Below are 17300 nucleotides of genomic sequence, written 5' to 3'. Positions count from 1 at the left end.
AACAAATCTTGAGATTCTTTTCAGATGGTGAGGTCTTTTGGGGTTAAAAGTTGGCAGAACTCCGTTGAAGATTATAAATGGCAGTGTTATTGTTTTCATTGCCGTTATCGGTTTTGGAAGGCCCAGCCTTGGCCCGTGGCAGGCTGATTCTTGGCCCCTCTGGCTTGTCAGGTTCGGTAAGTTTAATGGAGAGCAAATGCTTTCCAAATGCCAGGTCTGTGTCCTCTTCCAAATAGAACTGGAAGCGCCAAAGGCCTTGAACATTTAATTTCTCACACTGCAGCCTGAAGCTCTGCCTATCTAGGGCAACAGAAACTGCTTTTTCCTTAAGCAACTGGAGGGACGGCAGCACAAACATTGCCTTTAGAGTTTGCTCATGATGTATGGGATTGTTTTTGAAAAGTGTTGGATACTTAATGTAAATAGGACACTGGCAACAGAAAGAATGATGCTCAGGCTGGCAACCTAAAGGTTTTTTGGGTCCTTATCTAGCAAGTCCCATACTCTTCGTTTTCTCTTGTCAACAGACTTGGTTCAGATAAAAGAGAAAGAATCCCACCAATTTCTTACAGTTTGTTCGCTTCCTGGAGTTTCTACCTTCTTTCCTCACCCCACCTCCTCTGTTGAGAAGGGAAGCCTATAGATTCTGGCTCAAGACATTCCCATTAAAGTGAATTGGAGACATCATGGCCTAAAGAAAAAACTGGACTAAATGGAGAAGATACAACTTTGCTCCTGATGATTTTGTACAAAGCCCTTCTTGTTCTCTGAATCATGTTTATAATAATCCTAGGCTGGATTAGGTCTTTTCTAAGGTTTTGAGGAGTGTAGCTTAGTCTCTATTCTCGGGCAAGTATGATGTTCAGCTGATAAGCATTAGTATATCTGCGCTGATACTGAAATGCTGTATACTGACTGGTATACAGAAATAGCTTTTTAATTGAAACTTTATGTCAGTGGCAGTGATGCCAGAATGCTGCTGGGCCACAGGTAGCCACTGGGCAGGCCACAGGTAGCCACTGGGCAGAAGTAGGGATTTGGGAAGCACCCAACCGCTGCTAGGAATGAGCAGGGCCCAGGCGAAAACTCTAAGGACCTATGTCAGGAGGCAAGTGCTAATATCCAAGTATTAACTGGCCACTGAAAAATGGAATTTCATACAGTATTCCTCCTCTTACGACAAAGTGTCAAAAACTTAATATATAATGACTCTGAATTTAATGAGAAAAGTTATTGGAAAAGTTTAGTGTTAACTTCCCACAGACACATTGTCTTAGTCTGTTTGGACTACCATAGCAGAATATCGTAGACTGGGTCAGTTTATTTATCACCATTTTGGAGGTTTGGAAGTTTAAGACTAAGGCAGATTCATTGTCTGGTGAGAGTCAGTTCCTCGTTCGTAGACAACTATCTTCTCACTGTGTTCTCACATGATGGAAGGGGCCAAAAATTTCTCTGGGTCTTATGGGGCACTAACCGTATGTCTTCACTCTTTTGACCTAACTTCCCAAAGGCCCTGTATCCTAATACCTTCACATATGGGCCCAGGTTTTAACATATAACTTTTAGGGAGACACAAACATTCAGTCTATCGCACATGTAAAACAAAAAAGATTATAATTTTTTAAATTAATAAATGGTTTAGAAAGTATTAGAATGGTTGAATGAACTAATAAACAGTTTTATGATACATAATTTGATTTATTTAGAGAATGTTTTTCAGCCTTATAGTTTTATTTATGAAAAGCCATCGCTTCACATGTAGTCAGATTCTTTAATATCACTCTCATTTCAGGTATTCCATTGCCCTTGATCTTCCACTAAATTGTGGTCAGCAAAGAGCAAATGAAAAGGGAAAATGCATACAATACACAGTTTTGCCATTTGGAAATAGATATGGTTAAATGTTATTTGAATGCAGAAAATGATGCTGTTGCTAAAAGAGAATAGAATCATTGAGATGATCTCTGTCCTGATAGTGGAAAATCAAGTATCAAATTTGGTCTTAAAAACTTCCAAAAGAGATATTACCTATAGAAATAAACAGTTCGGCATATAATCTTTCTGTCCACTAAAAGATATCTGAATATTGATCTAAAACTTTATTTTATTGCATTCTCCCATATTAAATGGGTATTGATAAGTGTGTGTTAACATTTCCTATGTCACAGTAACAACTTGGATTCATGCTATCTAATGTTAGCATACTTGCTGCACACTGCTCACAGGAGAATCCTCTGCCCAAACTTATTAGATACCGATTTCCAGTCACTTTCAGCAACAGTGACGGTTTTCTATATATCATTTTTTTTTTTTTTTGGTCTATCCTGTGTCCTTCTGTGGAAAAATAATCTGGCCCTAGACAAGCTTTTCATGATACCATGCAGCAAATGCATTTGGTATCAGTGATGCTGGAACCTTTTGGAGGCCTTGCTTTACTGTATTTGGCATTTGGATGCTTTGCCATTCTGCCATGCTCAATAAGTCTTTATTAAATTGAAACAAGGAGGTTTTATTTTCACAAAATTTTAGGCATTTTAAAAATAAGCCAACCTAGACCACAGTATTGTCATGTATAACACTGGCTGTCAGTTGTTGAGCCTATGACATGCCAGGCACTTCCAAGATAAGCCATGTGGGAGCAAAAATGGAACCAGAAGAAATGCATCTCCCCAAATCAGAGTTAGCAGACTTTTCTTTTGAGTGCATTTAAATATGTTTTATCACTCCATCAACTTGCTTTCGATGGTTTCTCATGAAAAGGCAAAATGAATTAATTCTATAACACGCATTTAGCCATGGTCAACCTGTTCTTTCCATAATTATAGAGAAATGACAACTTACCATAGAAGGGTGATCACTTTGTAATAGTAAAAAGAAATATCTCCCCAAAATCCGGCCAGAAGTCTTAACTGTCTCATGCAGTTTAGACCTCAAGGAGAGTCACTGAGTCACGCTTTGAAACTGAGTAGCAGGCCCTGATTCTCTCCTTTTTCACCTCAGACTCTAATGTGTTCTCCCAGCAGACTGGGGCCAGGTAGATTAAGGAAGTTGTTTGGAATCTCACAGCCACCGATTTGAAGAACCAGGAGATGTAAAGGCACCTCCATATTCAGTCAATAAGGCTGATGGTTTAGGGGCATGGTCTGCCTCTCCTTTCACTTCCACCGGTGCTAACGCCTTGCCTTCCACATAGAACATCCTAAATACATAGCGGTTGGGATTAATAACATGTGCCTCTTTTCATTTATAATGATTTCAGTAGCTTATAATAATAACCACAAAAAAACAAGAACATAATCTGACAGTTAATAATAGTCACTGTCTGTTGAACACCTGCTTGTGCCGGCCATTGAGTTCAGAGTTGCAAGTGCATGATTTTGGAGCCTTGCAATAGCCCTGTCATGTGGGAGATACTGTTCCCATTTTAAAGATGGGGCCTCTGGAGTTTGGTCCTGGACATAGAGAAGCAGTTTACTGGTCATCTGGTGACGCTGCCAGACTTTATATGAAGCATTCCTGAAGGCCACTTGTGGTCACATGAGGATCAAATAGGAAAAAACAAAAATCAATATTTGTATTTGGGAGCTCCTGCCTTCTAGTTTGTATATACTTAATGAGGAACCTCCTACACTTCTCAACTCACATTCAGCTAGCTCTATGCATGAAGCCTAACAAATACTTAGTAACTCTCAGAAATAGCTTCAGAGATTTTCTCCCAGGGAAAAATGGTGGGGGGAGGAGTTGTCAAAGAAAACATTTCAAGAGAAAAATTGAACTAGTTCATTTACATTAGCTAATTAGAAAAAAAAAAAAAACATTTCTGTTCTTCTCTTTTTTTTTTACTGCACTTCTAAATTATCTCTAATGTTGAAATCAGATATTTGTTTAGTGTGTGGCTAAGAATGAAAGACTTAAAAGAATATTTGTCAGTAATTCTAAGCCCTTAAATTTAGCCCTCAGAAATCAGTTGAAGCCTGTACAGGCAGCTCAGAGAAAGAGGTTGGGAAAAGTACTGAGGTATTTACTAATGAAGGAAGAATGTATTGATGTAGCTATTCAGATAAATTCAGGGTAAGCTTCTAATCTCCCTCTGCTGAGCCCATATGTGTGCATGCACACATATGTTAGAATATTAGTTTTCATAAACACCCTTTGTGAAATGTTTCCTGAGAGAAAAAAGCAATGTTTAAATATATTCACTTTAAAAAATGATTCTCAATGTTTCAGTTGAGTTTTATTTTAGGACATTTTTTAGTAAAGTGTAAGACTAACATACATTATTTAGATTGCATAGAAAAGCTTTTATTTCTTCTTTTAGTTAAAAATGTTTACAACATGAGCTCTTTATAGTAATGTTTTGTGGCTTTTTTTTCCCTAAAAAGTCAGAGTCTGAGCCAATAATAGTTGTAGTTTTAAACTTATTGCTAGAAATATGATAATAATTAGTATATTTTAGTTTTCCCTATATCTTAACTATGGAGGATATTTGCAAATGAAAAGTCACTAAATTATGGAGTCATTTTTCCAGAGGTCACATCAAGCCTGGCTTATGATTATTTCCTTTATTCCTTTGTCTTACCTCACCAGCGGTCTGAGGATAACCAATTCTCAACTTTGAAATATGATTGCATTGAATTTGGTTCAGTGCATTAAACTGACCTTATAGATCATGTTGTTGTATTAACTTGCTCTTTTCGTGCCCCCATAGTGATATTTGTCCTTCTGGAATTTGATCTGTTGGTTTTGATTTGAAAGGGTTGCCATACAGCTGAAAGTGTTAAATGATGGGTTTGAGTTTCTCTTCATTCTTTAACTCAACACATTGCTGCATCTTTTCAAATATTGCAATAAGAGGCCTCCAAAGTTACTTTTGTGCTTTGCAGCGAGACATCAACTTGACATCAATTTCAGTTTAAAACAGCCTTTGGCCTAATTTTTGTGATTTTTTTTTCCCATCCAAATCGTAGCTACTTAAGTACTATTGGCTCCATTCAAGTGGTAGCCTTGGTTAAGTCTGTCCAGATATGGTTTGGATTTTAATGGATGGCTAGAAAACAGAAAGGTGTTAAACCTTGATCTTGCTACATCCTTCTTAAAGGATTTTTTTTTCGAGATAGAGTATATAATAGAAATATAATACACATAAGACTATTTGTGCATCTAAGAAACACAAATATATTTCAAGAGACAAATTTTCCATTTTACTATGAAATATTTTTATTTTTCATGAAATAGGTGATGTTCGTGCAGTCTCATAGTTGAAATAAATGCACAGGGTCAAACTTTGTGAATTCAGTTTCTGCCTTACTATATAATTGTAGGTTAAAGTGCTTTTTTTCCTTTTTCTTATCTAGGAAATTGTGTAGAAGATAAAAAAAAAAAAAAAAAAAAAAAAAAACCTCTCCCTTTTTAGAAGGTCCAGTGTCTAGTTAGAATGAGACTGAGTCCTTTGAAGAGCAGATACTATATCTGTGAAACAAAATTATAATATTTTTCACAGAATGCTACTAAGATTCATATTTAACATAAAAGCAAATAATTATCTGGTAACTCTATTCACTGGACCCAAAAATTCAAGTGTCTACAATAAAAATGTCTCATTGCTTTGTTTAAATATAAGAATTGTAACTTTCAAATTCTTCTTTTACAAGTATATATTGTGCTTCCTAATATTAAATAGTACTTGATTTCTTTCCTAGAGAAATGTGTTTTGGTTGGTTTCAATTAAGAATTACTCCCATTTTTTCTTTTAATCTGAGATAGAAAGGGTAAATATATTCTGATCTATGGCCTTACTAGAAAATACAGTGTTGTGTGTGTCATTTTTTATTATACGTTTAATGCCCAAAGGACACATTCAGTAAATTTGAGGCTTATTGCAAACCTTGAATTATTCTTTGCTGCATGTTAAACTAATTGAGTTGAATACTTTTTATGTGCTTTTGTTCAACTCCACATAGAAACTGTAGATTATTCATTTCAAATGAATGAATTTTAAATTATTTAAACTTTGCACTGCCAGTGTATGACCCGCTGAGACTTTTTTTTTTTTTTTTTTTTTTTTTGAGAACAGACAGCTTTTTTTCCCCTAGACATTACGGATTTAATTTGTTTTGGATACAAGTACCATTTATCTTGAATGTTAAAAAATGCTATGTTGTTTATTATACTTTGATAGATTTACAAATTATTTCTACTTTTCTTTAAACAAGCATATTTGGAAATTGTGATAGCTCAAGATGAAATAACTTGTGCCTTTTAAACCTTGATGGATGAACACTATCTCACCATGTGGTTTAAATGCCTAAGAGTAATCTTCCTCATGCAATTCATAACGTCTATCCCAGAACAAATTTGTGTTTTCTTTTCAAGTACTGTGAAGTTTCAAGTACCTCTCTCCTTATTTTACTCAGCAATAAACTGCAATTTATTTTTTTCCAGAAAAATTGAATCTGTAACTGCTTAGTATTCCTACTAGTTTGAAAAATGTGTTTTATATTGGCATCAGAGCAGTAATTTACATATATTGGGATAACAAGAATGCTTGCCAAAAAAAGATCAACATTAAATGACATGCAGAAAAGCTGTTTTCCTTCAACAGCAACTCAAAGTAAAGCTAATAAAGAAATTGATGAGCATCTGCACTGAATGTGTCACTTGTTTCTCCCAGGTGAAGTGTGACCAGTATTGGCCCAGTAGAGGAACAGAAACCCATGGGCTGGTCCAAGTGACGCTGCTTGATACTGTGGAGCTGGCCACATATTGTGTTCGAACATTTGCACTTTACAAGGTTTGCTTTTTCTTTTTCGCTCCTTTTCCCCTTTCCATTATCGAAAGAAAGCTTCTTTGAGAAATCAAATATCTTAAAGTTTTACTCAAATGTGTTGATTCCACTGGCAACAATGAAGGATGAAATAATTCCCATTATCACATAGCAGTTTTTCTCTTTGTTAATTTATTAATAAATATGGAACTCTTGTTCTGAACAAAAATTTCAGCAAATGAGGAATAAATGAAGAAGAGATAGTTTTTCTCTAAAATATAACAGGAACATTCCTGATAGCTACACCTGAAAAATGTAATGATTCTTACCTAAGAATTTTATATTCCTGAGCAAATATTTGTCATTTACAAATAACTTGAGGTTTATATCTCCAAAGAGTGTGTCTTCCCTTAGGATAGAGTAGGGGGAAGGCATTAAGATAGCACGTTTTCATATTACCTCTTCCGTGTTATTATTCATCATTACAACCTGACGCTAGGAAAACAGGATTTCAGCCAGTGTTTTTACTTCACAGAATGGTTCAAGTGAGAAGAGGGAAGTGAGACAATTCCAGTTCACCGCCTGGCCTGATCATGGTGTTCCAGAACACCCAACACCTTTTCTAGCTTTCTTAAGGAGAGTCAAAACCTGTAATCCTCCTGATGCAGGTCCAATGGTTGTACATTGCAGGTAAGAACCATGGAGAATGTTTGTTTTTCTCACAGTCAGAAAGTCTGTGGGGAAACAGCTAATATAATTCCTGATTGGATATTCTCTTTCCAATTTCTTGATACTCTGGGATAGTAAATGCCTTTGTAAATAATACAGGTAGTCTTTTTTGGTTAAATGAGACCTATACTAACATTAATAGGAAGGATTTGATATAGGTGCATATCACCCCCCTCAATGCTATTTTATCTTTGGACCAAAAATAGATAAATAGATAAACACAAAATTAAGTGTGAACATGGTCATACATATATGACAATGAAACAGAAAAGAATTGAGAATCAGTCTTGTAATTAAGTTTAATTTTTAGCTATGTGGAAGAATGTTCTTTAATATATATTTAAAAATATATTCTTTAATAATGTATATATATAACAATTGCTTGACAAATTCCGTGGGCTGAGCTAATACAACCTCATTGCTATTTATAGGGGAAAATGCTTAACAAAATAATATTGTAAACATACAAGCTTTCAGAGAGAATTTCTTACTACTTAAAGGTACCATCTACGTATTAGTATTATCAAGTCTGACTAGCAGTCTCTATATCATCACTGAGACTCTACTAGAATGTGTTTATACATTCTCAATATTAAACTAATTTCTTCCAATTTTCAGAGTGCCTCTCTAGTATTATTACTAACAGATTACTAAAGATAACTAGTCAGATTCTATTTACTACTATATAAATCTATAGTTCATATATAACTTCATAATAGTTCTTTGTAAACCGAGTAATTCAAATATGAGAGAATATGGCTTCTTGCACAGAAAAGTAATATTGCAGTGTGAAAGTACATTAAAAAGGAAAGAAATCATCTATCATGAACTACTTCCATGGTGACTTAATAACATAACTCTATTTTTATAAAAAAGATGGGTACAATGGCTAAAATACACCTGACTAATCCATGCTACAGTGGTAATTGTTAAACAATGGGCTGCAAATTTCAAACAAGATAATATTTTAGTTCTCTTTTCCAGCAGTTATTTTTCCCAACAAAACTAATAATATTACCTTATATTTATAGAATATTTTATAAATTCTAAATCACTTCTCCAAGCTTTATATTGTTTGATGTTTTTAATAGTATGTCAGGTCAAAGGATGAGAATGCGAGAGAAATTGTAGCTTTTGATTCAAGAACTGATAAATAAGGTGGCGGTACAACCAGTCTCGCTTTATAATCTAGCTCTTGCTCCTCTGTAACCAGGACAGGGGTCTTGAGGAAATGCCCCTGTATTTCAGCTTTTTGCATGATTCTGAAACACTAGGAATTCTTTTTATTGGTTTTAGCAAATGCTTTTGCGCATGAAAACAGATTTCTGATTCTCCTGCCTGTTGGCGTCAGCAGACACTAGTTTGAGCAACCAGTCTCTATACTCTGTTATGCATCTTTGCAGGCCTCAAAGAGCCATTTCATCTAGTTACAGGGTGCCCCTGCTTGGTACCAGCTCAGCCTGATTCTGAAGGTCACACATGAAATGTTTTCAGTTGGAGTTTGGCCACAGGATTGGGAAACTGGAAGTTTGAGCTCACTGAAGAAATGCTGCCCTTGTAGACCTATGGCAGAAATGCAGTTCATATATATGTGTGCGTGTGCATGTGTATGTGTGTGTGTGTGTGTGTGCGCGCGCGCATGTGTAAAGACACATTTATTTAGATATAAAATAACAGGAACAAAAATTAGGGAAACCTAACTTGGAAATCTTCACTGAAGAAAAGCATTATGATGCTTTCATTGCATTTTGAAATACAGCATGTTCCCTGTCTCAAAATGTGCTTCCCATTCCTGTAAATTAAAGTGGAGGCCCTGCAAAACTAAGATAGATGATAGATAGATAGACAGATAGATTTTTTTAAATACGGTGTACCCTGTGTTGATCATAAGCAAGGTATAAAACTTTATGCTAGTTGGAGGGATCTGGAAAAGTTTGCAAACAGGTATGAGAGATAAAATAGATAACTATAATGTCTCATTTTAAGAAAACATGTATACCCCCACATACATATGTATACACACACCCCTGTGTTATGTTAAATCACCTGGACTCACCTCTGAGTGATATAGATGACTCAGGAGAAATAAGGAAACAAAGATAAATGTGCAGAGCTAATAGGGGCTGACATTTGGAAGTGCTGTGCCTGAGGCTTTGGAGAAGCTGGTATTGAAACAAACAATAGAAGAGTAGGTCTATTGGTGGAAGAAATTTGTTAGCAACTGCAAACACAGAGGGAAAGATGCAACATAAACTAAACTCTGGGAAATGATCAGTATTCACTCATAGATAACCTTACATGGCTGGTGAGAAACGTTGGCCTCTTTTTTTAGAAGAGGCCATGTCCGCGTTACCAACATCAAACCATCATGAATCTTTGACTTGGACACCAGTATGTTTAAACTCAAGAGCGTAATTTTTTTGACAGAGTGGCAAAGTCAAGCCATTCCAGATAACAGCTGCTTATGTGGAATCCCAGAAATGTTGGTTTAGAAATCAACTCTGAGCAGGAAAGAACTAGACAGAAAGTGACATTAGCCAAGTCACAAAGAAATACCGTTTGTAGTCAGCATGATCATGTCACAAATAATCATACAAAATACTCTGGAATATAAATACTGTATTTTATGTTGTGATTTATATACTTTGAGAATGGGCTTGAATATTTTTCTCTGTACTGAAGTAGTAACAAACTCAAAGCTTTCTGCCTAATAGATTTTGTGAGAATGGAGAAGGTTTTAGAAGTCCGGTGGTAAACCAAAAGGGGGAGGGGCAGAAAAAGAGAAAATTCATGTTCCTCCTATAGTTTTGTCTAGTAATAAATGTGCCAGAACTAAGAAGTCATTATAAATAGAAGAAATTCTAACAAGCAAGAAAAAGAAAGCAATACCAGGGTAGATGAATGAAAGAAGCATAGACAAGATATTGGAAAATCAAGGAGAAATTATCGACCTCATTTCTAAAAGAGAGAAAGTCTGGCTCAACAGGTATAGAAGGAAAAACCAACTCTAGCTGTCAGCTAGTTCATGCCTAACATAATGTTCACATTGAGAGCATACCCTTTGGAGAGAGGGACTGCCTGGGTAAAACTCTGGCTCATTTTCTTATTGGTTGTGTGCCTTTGGCTGAGTTATTTCATATATGTTCACCTTTGTTTCTTCACCTGCAAAATGAGATAAAATGATTCATCACAATAAAAATTTTATGAAGATTAGATAAAATGATATGAAATGATACACATAAAGCACTCAGGATAGTACACAGTATGTAAAGTATGCAATAATATTAAATTATTATTATATTAATTATTGAGTTTTAAGAGCTGTATGTATATTTACAGCTCTAGTGAGAAGAATTCCATATGAACTCAGATCATCTGTATTACCTGAGCCATCTATCCTATGAATAACCAGATATTTATAAATATCCAAATATTTAATTGAATGATTTCTTTAAATTTAAATATTTTTCCAACATGGTAATTTCATCACATTTTTCATAGTGACATAACATTTTAATGCTATGAGTTAGAATCATTTAAATAATAAATCCGCTCTCATAAAGGCCTGAGAAACCATTAAACTCTTAAAATGATGCTGTTAAAGATACATAGAAATTAATGCTGTGGTTCTTGATGCCTTCAAGATAAAGTTTGAACTTAGCATTGTGTTCATGGCCCTTTATAATCTAGGCTGATCTCGCCCTTTGTGCCTCATAATTTACTCTTTCAGCCGCTTACCACTTGCTACACATTCTAAGTACTTTCATCTCTGGCTCTCAGCACGATATTCATCCACTCTAGAAACTCAACTTATTCGCCCTCTCTATACCTGATGATGTTCAACCTTGTTTCCTAATCCAACTCAAACAGTACTTCCCATGTGTATTGCCAAGGCCTCAAATGCTTTTGTTGATATATATGATCTTTAAAAAAAAAAAAAAAAAAATTGAACTTGAATGCTTTTGAACTGGAATGCACTATCCAGTTTTTCAAATCCTCACCACTCCCTATTGTTTTACACACAGCACAAGTCATCCATTTATATGAATTGCTTCATATCGTAGACATTTGAGGTGAAACTATAGAGAAGCCTTTAAAGCACATTCTCCATTCCTCTTCCCGCAGGAAGAATTAAGCATTCTCTTTGCTGAGTTCCCATAAAGTAGGTTCACATTGAGCATAGTTAGCTGTATATATGCAGATCACATATGCCTTGAAATCTTGAAGGGTGTGAGCTATGGATTATGCACATTTGTACCCCTGCTCTTACATCATAGTAGGTGCTCAATAATTGCTTGATGAAGTTAGTTGAATTCCATATAGCATTTTAGAATTTTTTTTTTTTACATAAACCATAAGATCATAGCAAGGCTGTACTGTTTTTGTCTTTGTTTTTTAACATGAGACTATATTTTTATTTCTTTATATTTAAGTATTTTTAAGGCAGTTTGATTATTTTAAATTGACTTTCTTTCTTATGCCTATTTCCGAATCCATTTTTTTTCTACTTTGTTATGTCCTTTCCCAGATGCCCTCAATTCCATGATAATAGCTTCCTATTTTTTTTAGCTGTAGTATTAAAGACTATTGATCTCTTAATCAACATCAAATATACTGTCTTCTCAACTAAAGAGGTCCTCTTATTTTACATGTGTTTTTGCTTTTTTCTCCAAATCATCTTCAGAATTGGGAACCTTAGTAGGAACTTTATCTCCCATTTTGACCCAAGGAAAAGACAGAGGCCAAGATGTGTCCCCAAGATGCGTAGCCCTATAGACCAAGTAAATTCAGTAGTCATTAGGTCACATGGAGGTCTTCAGCCTATTTGGCCACCCGCTTGGAGGGCATTTCACTTTTAAGTCTACCCTGATGACCAAGTCAAAAGGACCCACTTCTTCCTCCCAGACCTGCCCCCCCGATACATTGCCATTTCTAAACTTTATTTCGCTTTTTCTGTATCAGAGGTGATTGTTAGCATATGAGTCTCTTTGACCCTTTAAACATTTTAATACAATCACAATAGCTGCCAATTACTGAACCATTACTATTTTTAAAGTATTACTAAACACTTACAGTTATACTCATTTAATCCACAAAACAATATATTTTATCTGTGAGGAGCAATTAAGCACAGGGAAGTCATACGTGATTTGCTCATGGACACACAGCTTGTAAATTTGGGTCTATTTCAAAGTCTATGACCTGTTTATCTATCATTATATTCAGTTCTCACTCTTTTTGTTGCAAAGACTGCTTAATTCCTTACATTTACGTCCTTGCTATATATTTATTGACTAGATGGTTGTCAGGTGCATATGTGCCATTTACCTCTTTACATATATCTATGTAATGCATGAAAAGACATGCAATATTTTTTCTCCTTATTTATAAAATTTGATTTTGAAAGAGACAAATGGAGAGAACTTTAAAGCTATTTAATAAGCTTTTTATAGAGTTCATATATTACATTTTCCCATATTATTTTAGTCTTCCACTTAGAAAATAAATTTTGTTCCCCTTTCTCCCTTTTAAGCCCTTTATGTTATTTTATAGAAGAACTTATGGTTTATATTCTAGTAACAAAAGGTTATAAAAACTTATTTGCTCTAAGTATTTATTTCTTGTTAAGAATAAATAATTGTAATGAAACTATAATTTTATTGAGTCAGTCATAAAACCTTAACTCTATATTAACTCCGAGTCATGTTAACCCTTTTTGGAACAAGGGAATACATTTTATTCAGAGGAGAAATGTAATCATTTATGAATAAATATGAAAAAGGAATAGATCAAGAGCCTCATGAATATATCTTCTAAATGAAACAATTCCCAATAGAGTAAACTAGACCTCCTGAGGATAATTTAAATCTTTCACATCATGGACTCAAAACAATCTTCAAAACTGGAAGGAACAGCAACTGTGGGCCACATGTGTATAGATCGATAATGTGCTGAAAGCATCAGTGGGCCACTGAGGGAGGCCCAATAAAAATCAAATGACAATTTGAGGTTGGAAAGATTTCTAAGATCCAATCTTCATAGTACTTTTTTATTTTATATGGGAAAGCGGAACCAAGAAACTGCTTAGATCATATTCATAGCACAACCATTTACTTCTAATACCAGCCCAATGTTGACAAAAATAGTCTTTTTAAGGTCAAAAGATTTTGGAAGGCATTGCATCTGAACATAAAAATAAAAGACCTTGTGATCCAAAGGAGCTAAAAGTGCTATGGAAAATTGTTTAATGCATTTTTAATCATTTATTCTAAATTCCATCCTTTATTCTTCCCAATGTCTCATTCAAATATGTCTTTAGATCAAAGACCGCAAGTATTGCCAAAGCACATGATAGCTTTGAGATGCTGACAAGTACAAACTTATATTTTCCTTAAGCCTGGGATTCATTTTCATGTATAAATTAAGTAATATGAGAAGCTAACTTTCTGTAGATGAAAGACTAGATTGTTAAAAATGCCAACATCTCTGGATAAGAAAATGGCTGGAATATGTAAATTATGTCCTTATTTATTGAAACATTTTAAGGTGAAGAGAAATAATTATACCATATGGAAACTATTACGTCAGGTTCTTTCTTACATACCAATAGTTCTATATAAAAAGCAAATTCTTAATGAATGAAACAACTTGGTGATTCAAAACAGGATGCCAGGTTTGCAATATTTTGATGGCACAATCATATATGAGAAAAATATCTTATTTCCACTGAAATTCTTTAAAAGTAATTGAACCAAAGAACCAGTAAAAGGAATTGTACAGCTGCCTCAGTAGAAGTAAAACATAAAACTCAAAATAAAGAAAGTGTTTGGGGTACTGGTTGACTGCCTGATAAAATGGAATGTTTGTTTGCAAATAAGTGTTAGATAGATCTAAGAGCAATAGAGTAAGATTGTGTATCAATGCTATATCATGAATCCCCTCAAGGGCAACTGAGAGGTTATCACCCTCCCATTCCATGCCCAAGAATCGCAACCAAATCACTTTCATGTTAAGAATGTAACCATTTACAGAGCATCTTTCCATCACTTCTTTGATTCAGTCTTTTCAACAGGCATGGTAGGTGTGAACTATTACCCTCCTCACTCTACAGATAAAGAAATTGAGACTGAGAATTTACATGACTTGCTGAAGACCACATACTCAACCAGTCAGTCGAGTCTGGGTGAGAACCCATGTTTTATGATTCAAGGGTCTCTTTTCTTTGTCTATACAATACTACCACGTTCTATTTTGCTTAATTTATGTTACACAAATGAGAGAAGAACTGTCCCCAGCCCATAACACAGATGGCTTTTAGCAGATCTAAAACCTTTTGGGGGTCAGCATTACATGGTGGTGAAGACTGTGCACTTGAAATTAGCTTACTAGAATTCAAATCCTAGCTGCAACATTTATTACATCTGTGACCTTTGGCAAGTTATTTAACCTTTCAAAGCCTTCAATTTCCTGATCAGTTAAGTGGGGATAATAGCAATGTGACTTTCGTGCTATCGTTTATAAATATTAAATAAGGTGATATATGTAAAATGATAATGAGCCAGGTATCTGCCACATATAAAGAAGTCAATAAATGTAGTTATTATTTTATTTTTATAATTTATAATTATTATCTTGTCATTGTTATTTATCCCACATAAAATAGGTGGTTATTTAACTTGACTCTATTACTATCAAATGACAAAGAATACAGTCATGCTTTCTGAATGTGAGCTTGACATCTATGTAATTTGTGACTTAAAGAGTAGAAAATGTATGGATATATACATGTTAATCTACAAAGTACTAATAGGCCAAGAAATTTAACACTTTAAAAATGCATAAATACTGTAGTAATTATTTCGTAGTGTTTAAACAAACTACTTATTAGAACAGATTGTTACTATAAGACAAGGCTTCTCAACCTCAGCACCGTTGACATTTGGACATGTAATTTTTGTTGTAGAGGACTGTTCTATGCATTGTAGGATGTTTAGCAACATCTCTGGCCTCTGCCAATGAGATGCCAGAAGCACCTCACCCCCATAATAGTGTGCCAATCAAAAATGTCTTCAGACTTTGCTAAATGTCCCCTTAGGGACAAAATCACCTCTGTTTGAGAACCACTGCTATATGGTAATGAAATTATTTTTGATTGTGCAGAATGTACGCATCCAAATGACAGCCCACCTTAAAGCTTTAAATTTGAAAATACCTCTTTGCATGGCATTACTATTTTAAACATTTGGAGGATTTCCCTATGAGACTTAAGCATCATTCTTTACAGCGAATAGGGAAGTAGCCCCATGACTTGGAAAGTCAACCAATATTCTCCACCTTGATCACCAACTGTACAAACCAAAGACTTAGCTCTTGATGACTTTTGGCACTTAAAAAAGTAAATCTACCTTCAAGAACAAAGTTGTGCCACCATTAGAGAGTTCAAAAGAACAGGCCAAAAATTAAATGAAGCCCAGCAAGATTGACTCTTAACTCTACTACCAAAAAGTTATAAAAATACTTTTGCACTATGACAGGATTCTTGAAATAATTCTTCAAACTCCCAAGGTGGCAACCTTTAAGGGCCACGCTCTTTGGGGTTGATTTGCTAGTCTTTTTGCTAGAGTATGTTACATTATTTTGTATTTATGCTTAGTCTGAATGTCCAGGATTCTGACAATTCAAAACAGTAAGCCATAGGAATGCCCTTAGATGACATCTGACTTAGTGACTGCCCCCTTTTTTAGCATTTAGTGGAAGCCATAGATGAAAGATAAGATGGATGAAAGGAACGAGAGTCATACGAGACCCCTTGCCCAAGCTTTCAGGTCCTTGATCATTGATTTTTGGAAGTATGTGTTTTTTGGAAAGCATGTTCTATTTTTAAATCACAGATTTTACTAAAGATGAATTTCTTATTAAATTATTAAATACTTTTTGTTTACATTTTTACACCTTCCAAGGGGATTGAGAAATCTCTTTTTTTCTCTTTTCATCCAAACTGCCTCTATATCTCTCCTACCCCCTCCTCCCAAAAAAAATTCTTTTTGAACTTTTAGTCCATCAAAAGTCACTAATTAAGACTTTCTTTGGTCTAGTGTTTCTTAGAGAATTTATCCAAGCAGATAAAAGAGATGAACTAGACAGGATGGGGCAGAATTAACTGTGACTCTTTGATTCTGGTGACAAAGACTAGACAGTTAGTTGTTCAAATTCCCTTTAACATTTGAAAGGAGAGGACTATGAGTATTATGATTATCGTGAAAAACTATACCTACTCTATCTGTTTTATTCATTTGTTTCAGTTCGGGTTGGTTTTGAACAGTGAATTATTATTATATTTTAATGTAACCATATTTAAGTTTCTGATTCATCTATGTGCAACCCTCCTGAGATGGAAGCTATAACTGAAATTTAGGCTATATCAATCATTTACCCATTGTTGCCTGAAAATACCAACCCTGATTTAGTGGCTTAAAATGCCAGTCTGTTATTTCTTACTATTCCGTGGGTTGAGTTGCGGTGGGCAGGATTCTTTTACTGGTCTCTTCTGAGCTCTACTTTGCAGTCAGTGGGAAAGCTAGGAAAGCTGGGCTTCTCTCTCCCACGGTCTTTCATCCTGGTCAGATAATCTCAGGGTTCTGGGGATCAAAGGAGACGTTTACAAGGCCTTTGACAGCAAGGCTTGGAAGTCACACATCATCACTTCCACCACTCATCCTTTTGCTCAAAGCAAGACAGAGGCCAGTGCAGGTTCAAGGGGAAGGGAAAGAGACTCCGACTCCCCATGGGAGAAGCAGGAAATAAT

General features: G+C 35.1%; 1 protein-coding gene across 49 annotated transcripts in view; it reads left to right on the top strand.

Moving 5' to 3' along the window:
• PTPRD (protein tyrosine phosphatase receptor type D) overlaps nucleotides 1–17300 on the top strand; it is a 1934582-nt gene that overhangs the window by 1882523 nt on the left and 34759 nt on the right. For all 49 annotated transcript variants that reach the window (XM_036238646.1, XM_036238649.1, XM_036238671.1 and 46 more), the window contains 2 exons: nucleotides 6674–6793; nucleotides 7302–7456. In XM_036238646.1, coding sequence (XP_036094539.1) covers nucleotides 6674–6793; nucleotides 7302–7456 — 275 coding nt within the window. The remainder of the gene's footprint in view (nucleotides 1–6673; nucleotides 6794–7301; nucleotides 7457–17300) is intronic.

The sequence above is a fragment of the Rousettus aegyptiacus genome, unplaced genomic scaffold, assembly GCF_014176215.1.
Source record: "Rousettus aegyptiacus isolate mRouAeg1 unplaced genomic scaffold, mRouAeg1.p scaffold_m13_p_3, whole genome shotgun sequence".
Classification (NCBI taxonomy): Eukaryota; Metazoa; Chordata; class Mammalia; order Chiroptera; family Pteropodidae; genus Rousettus; species Rousettus aegyptiacus.
This window is presented reverse-complemented; position numbering and strand designations above follow the sequence as displayed.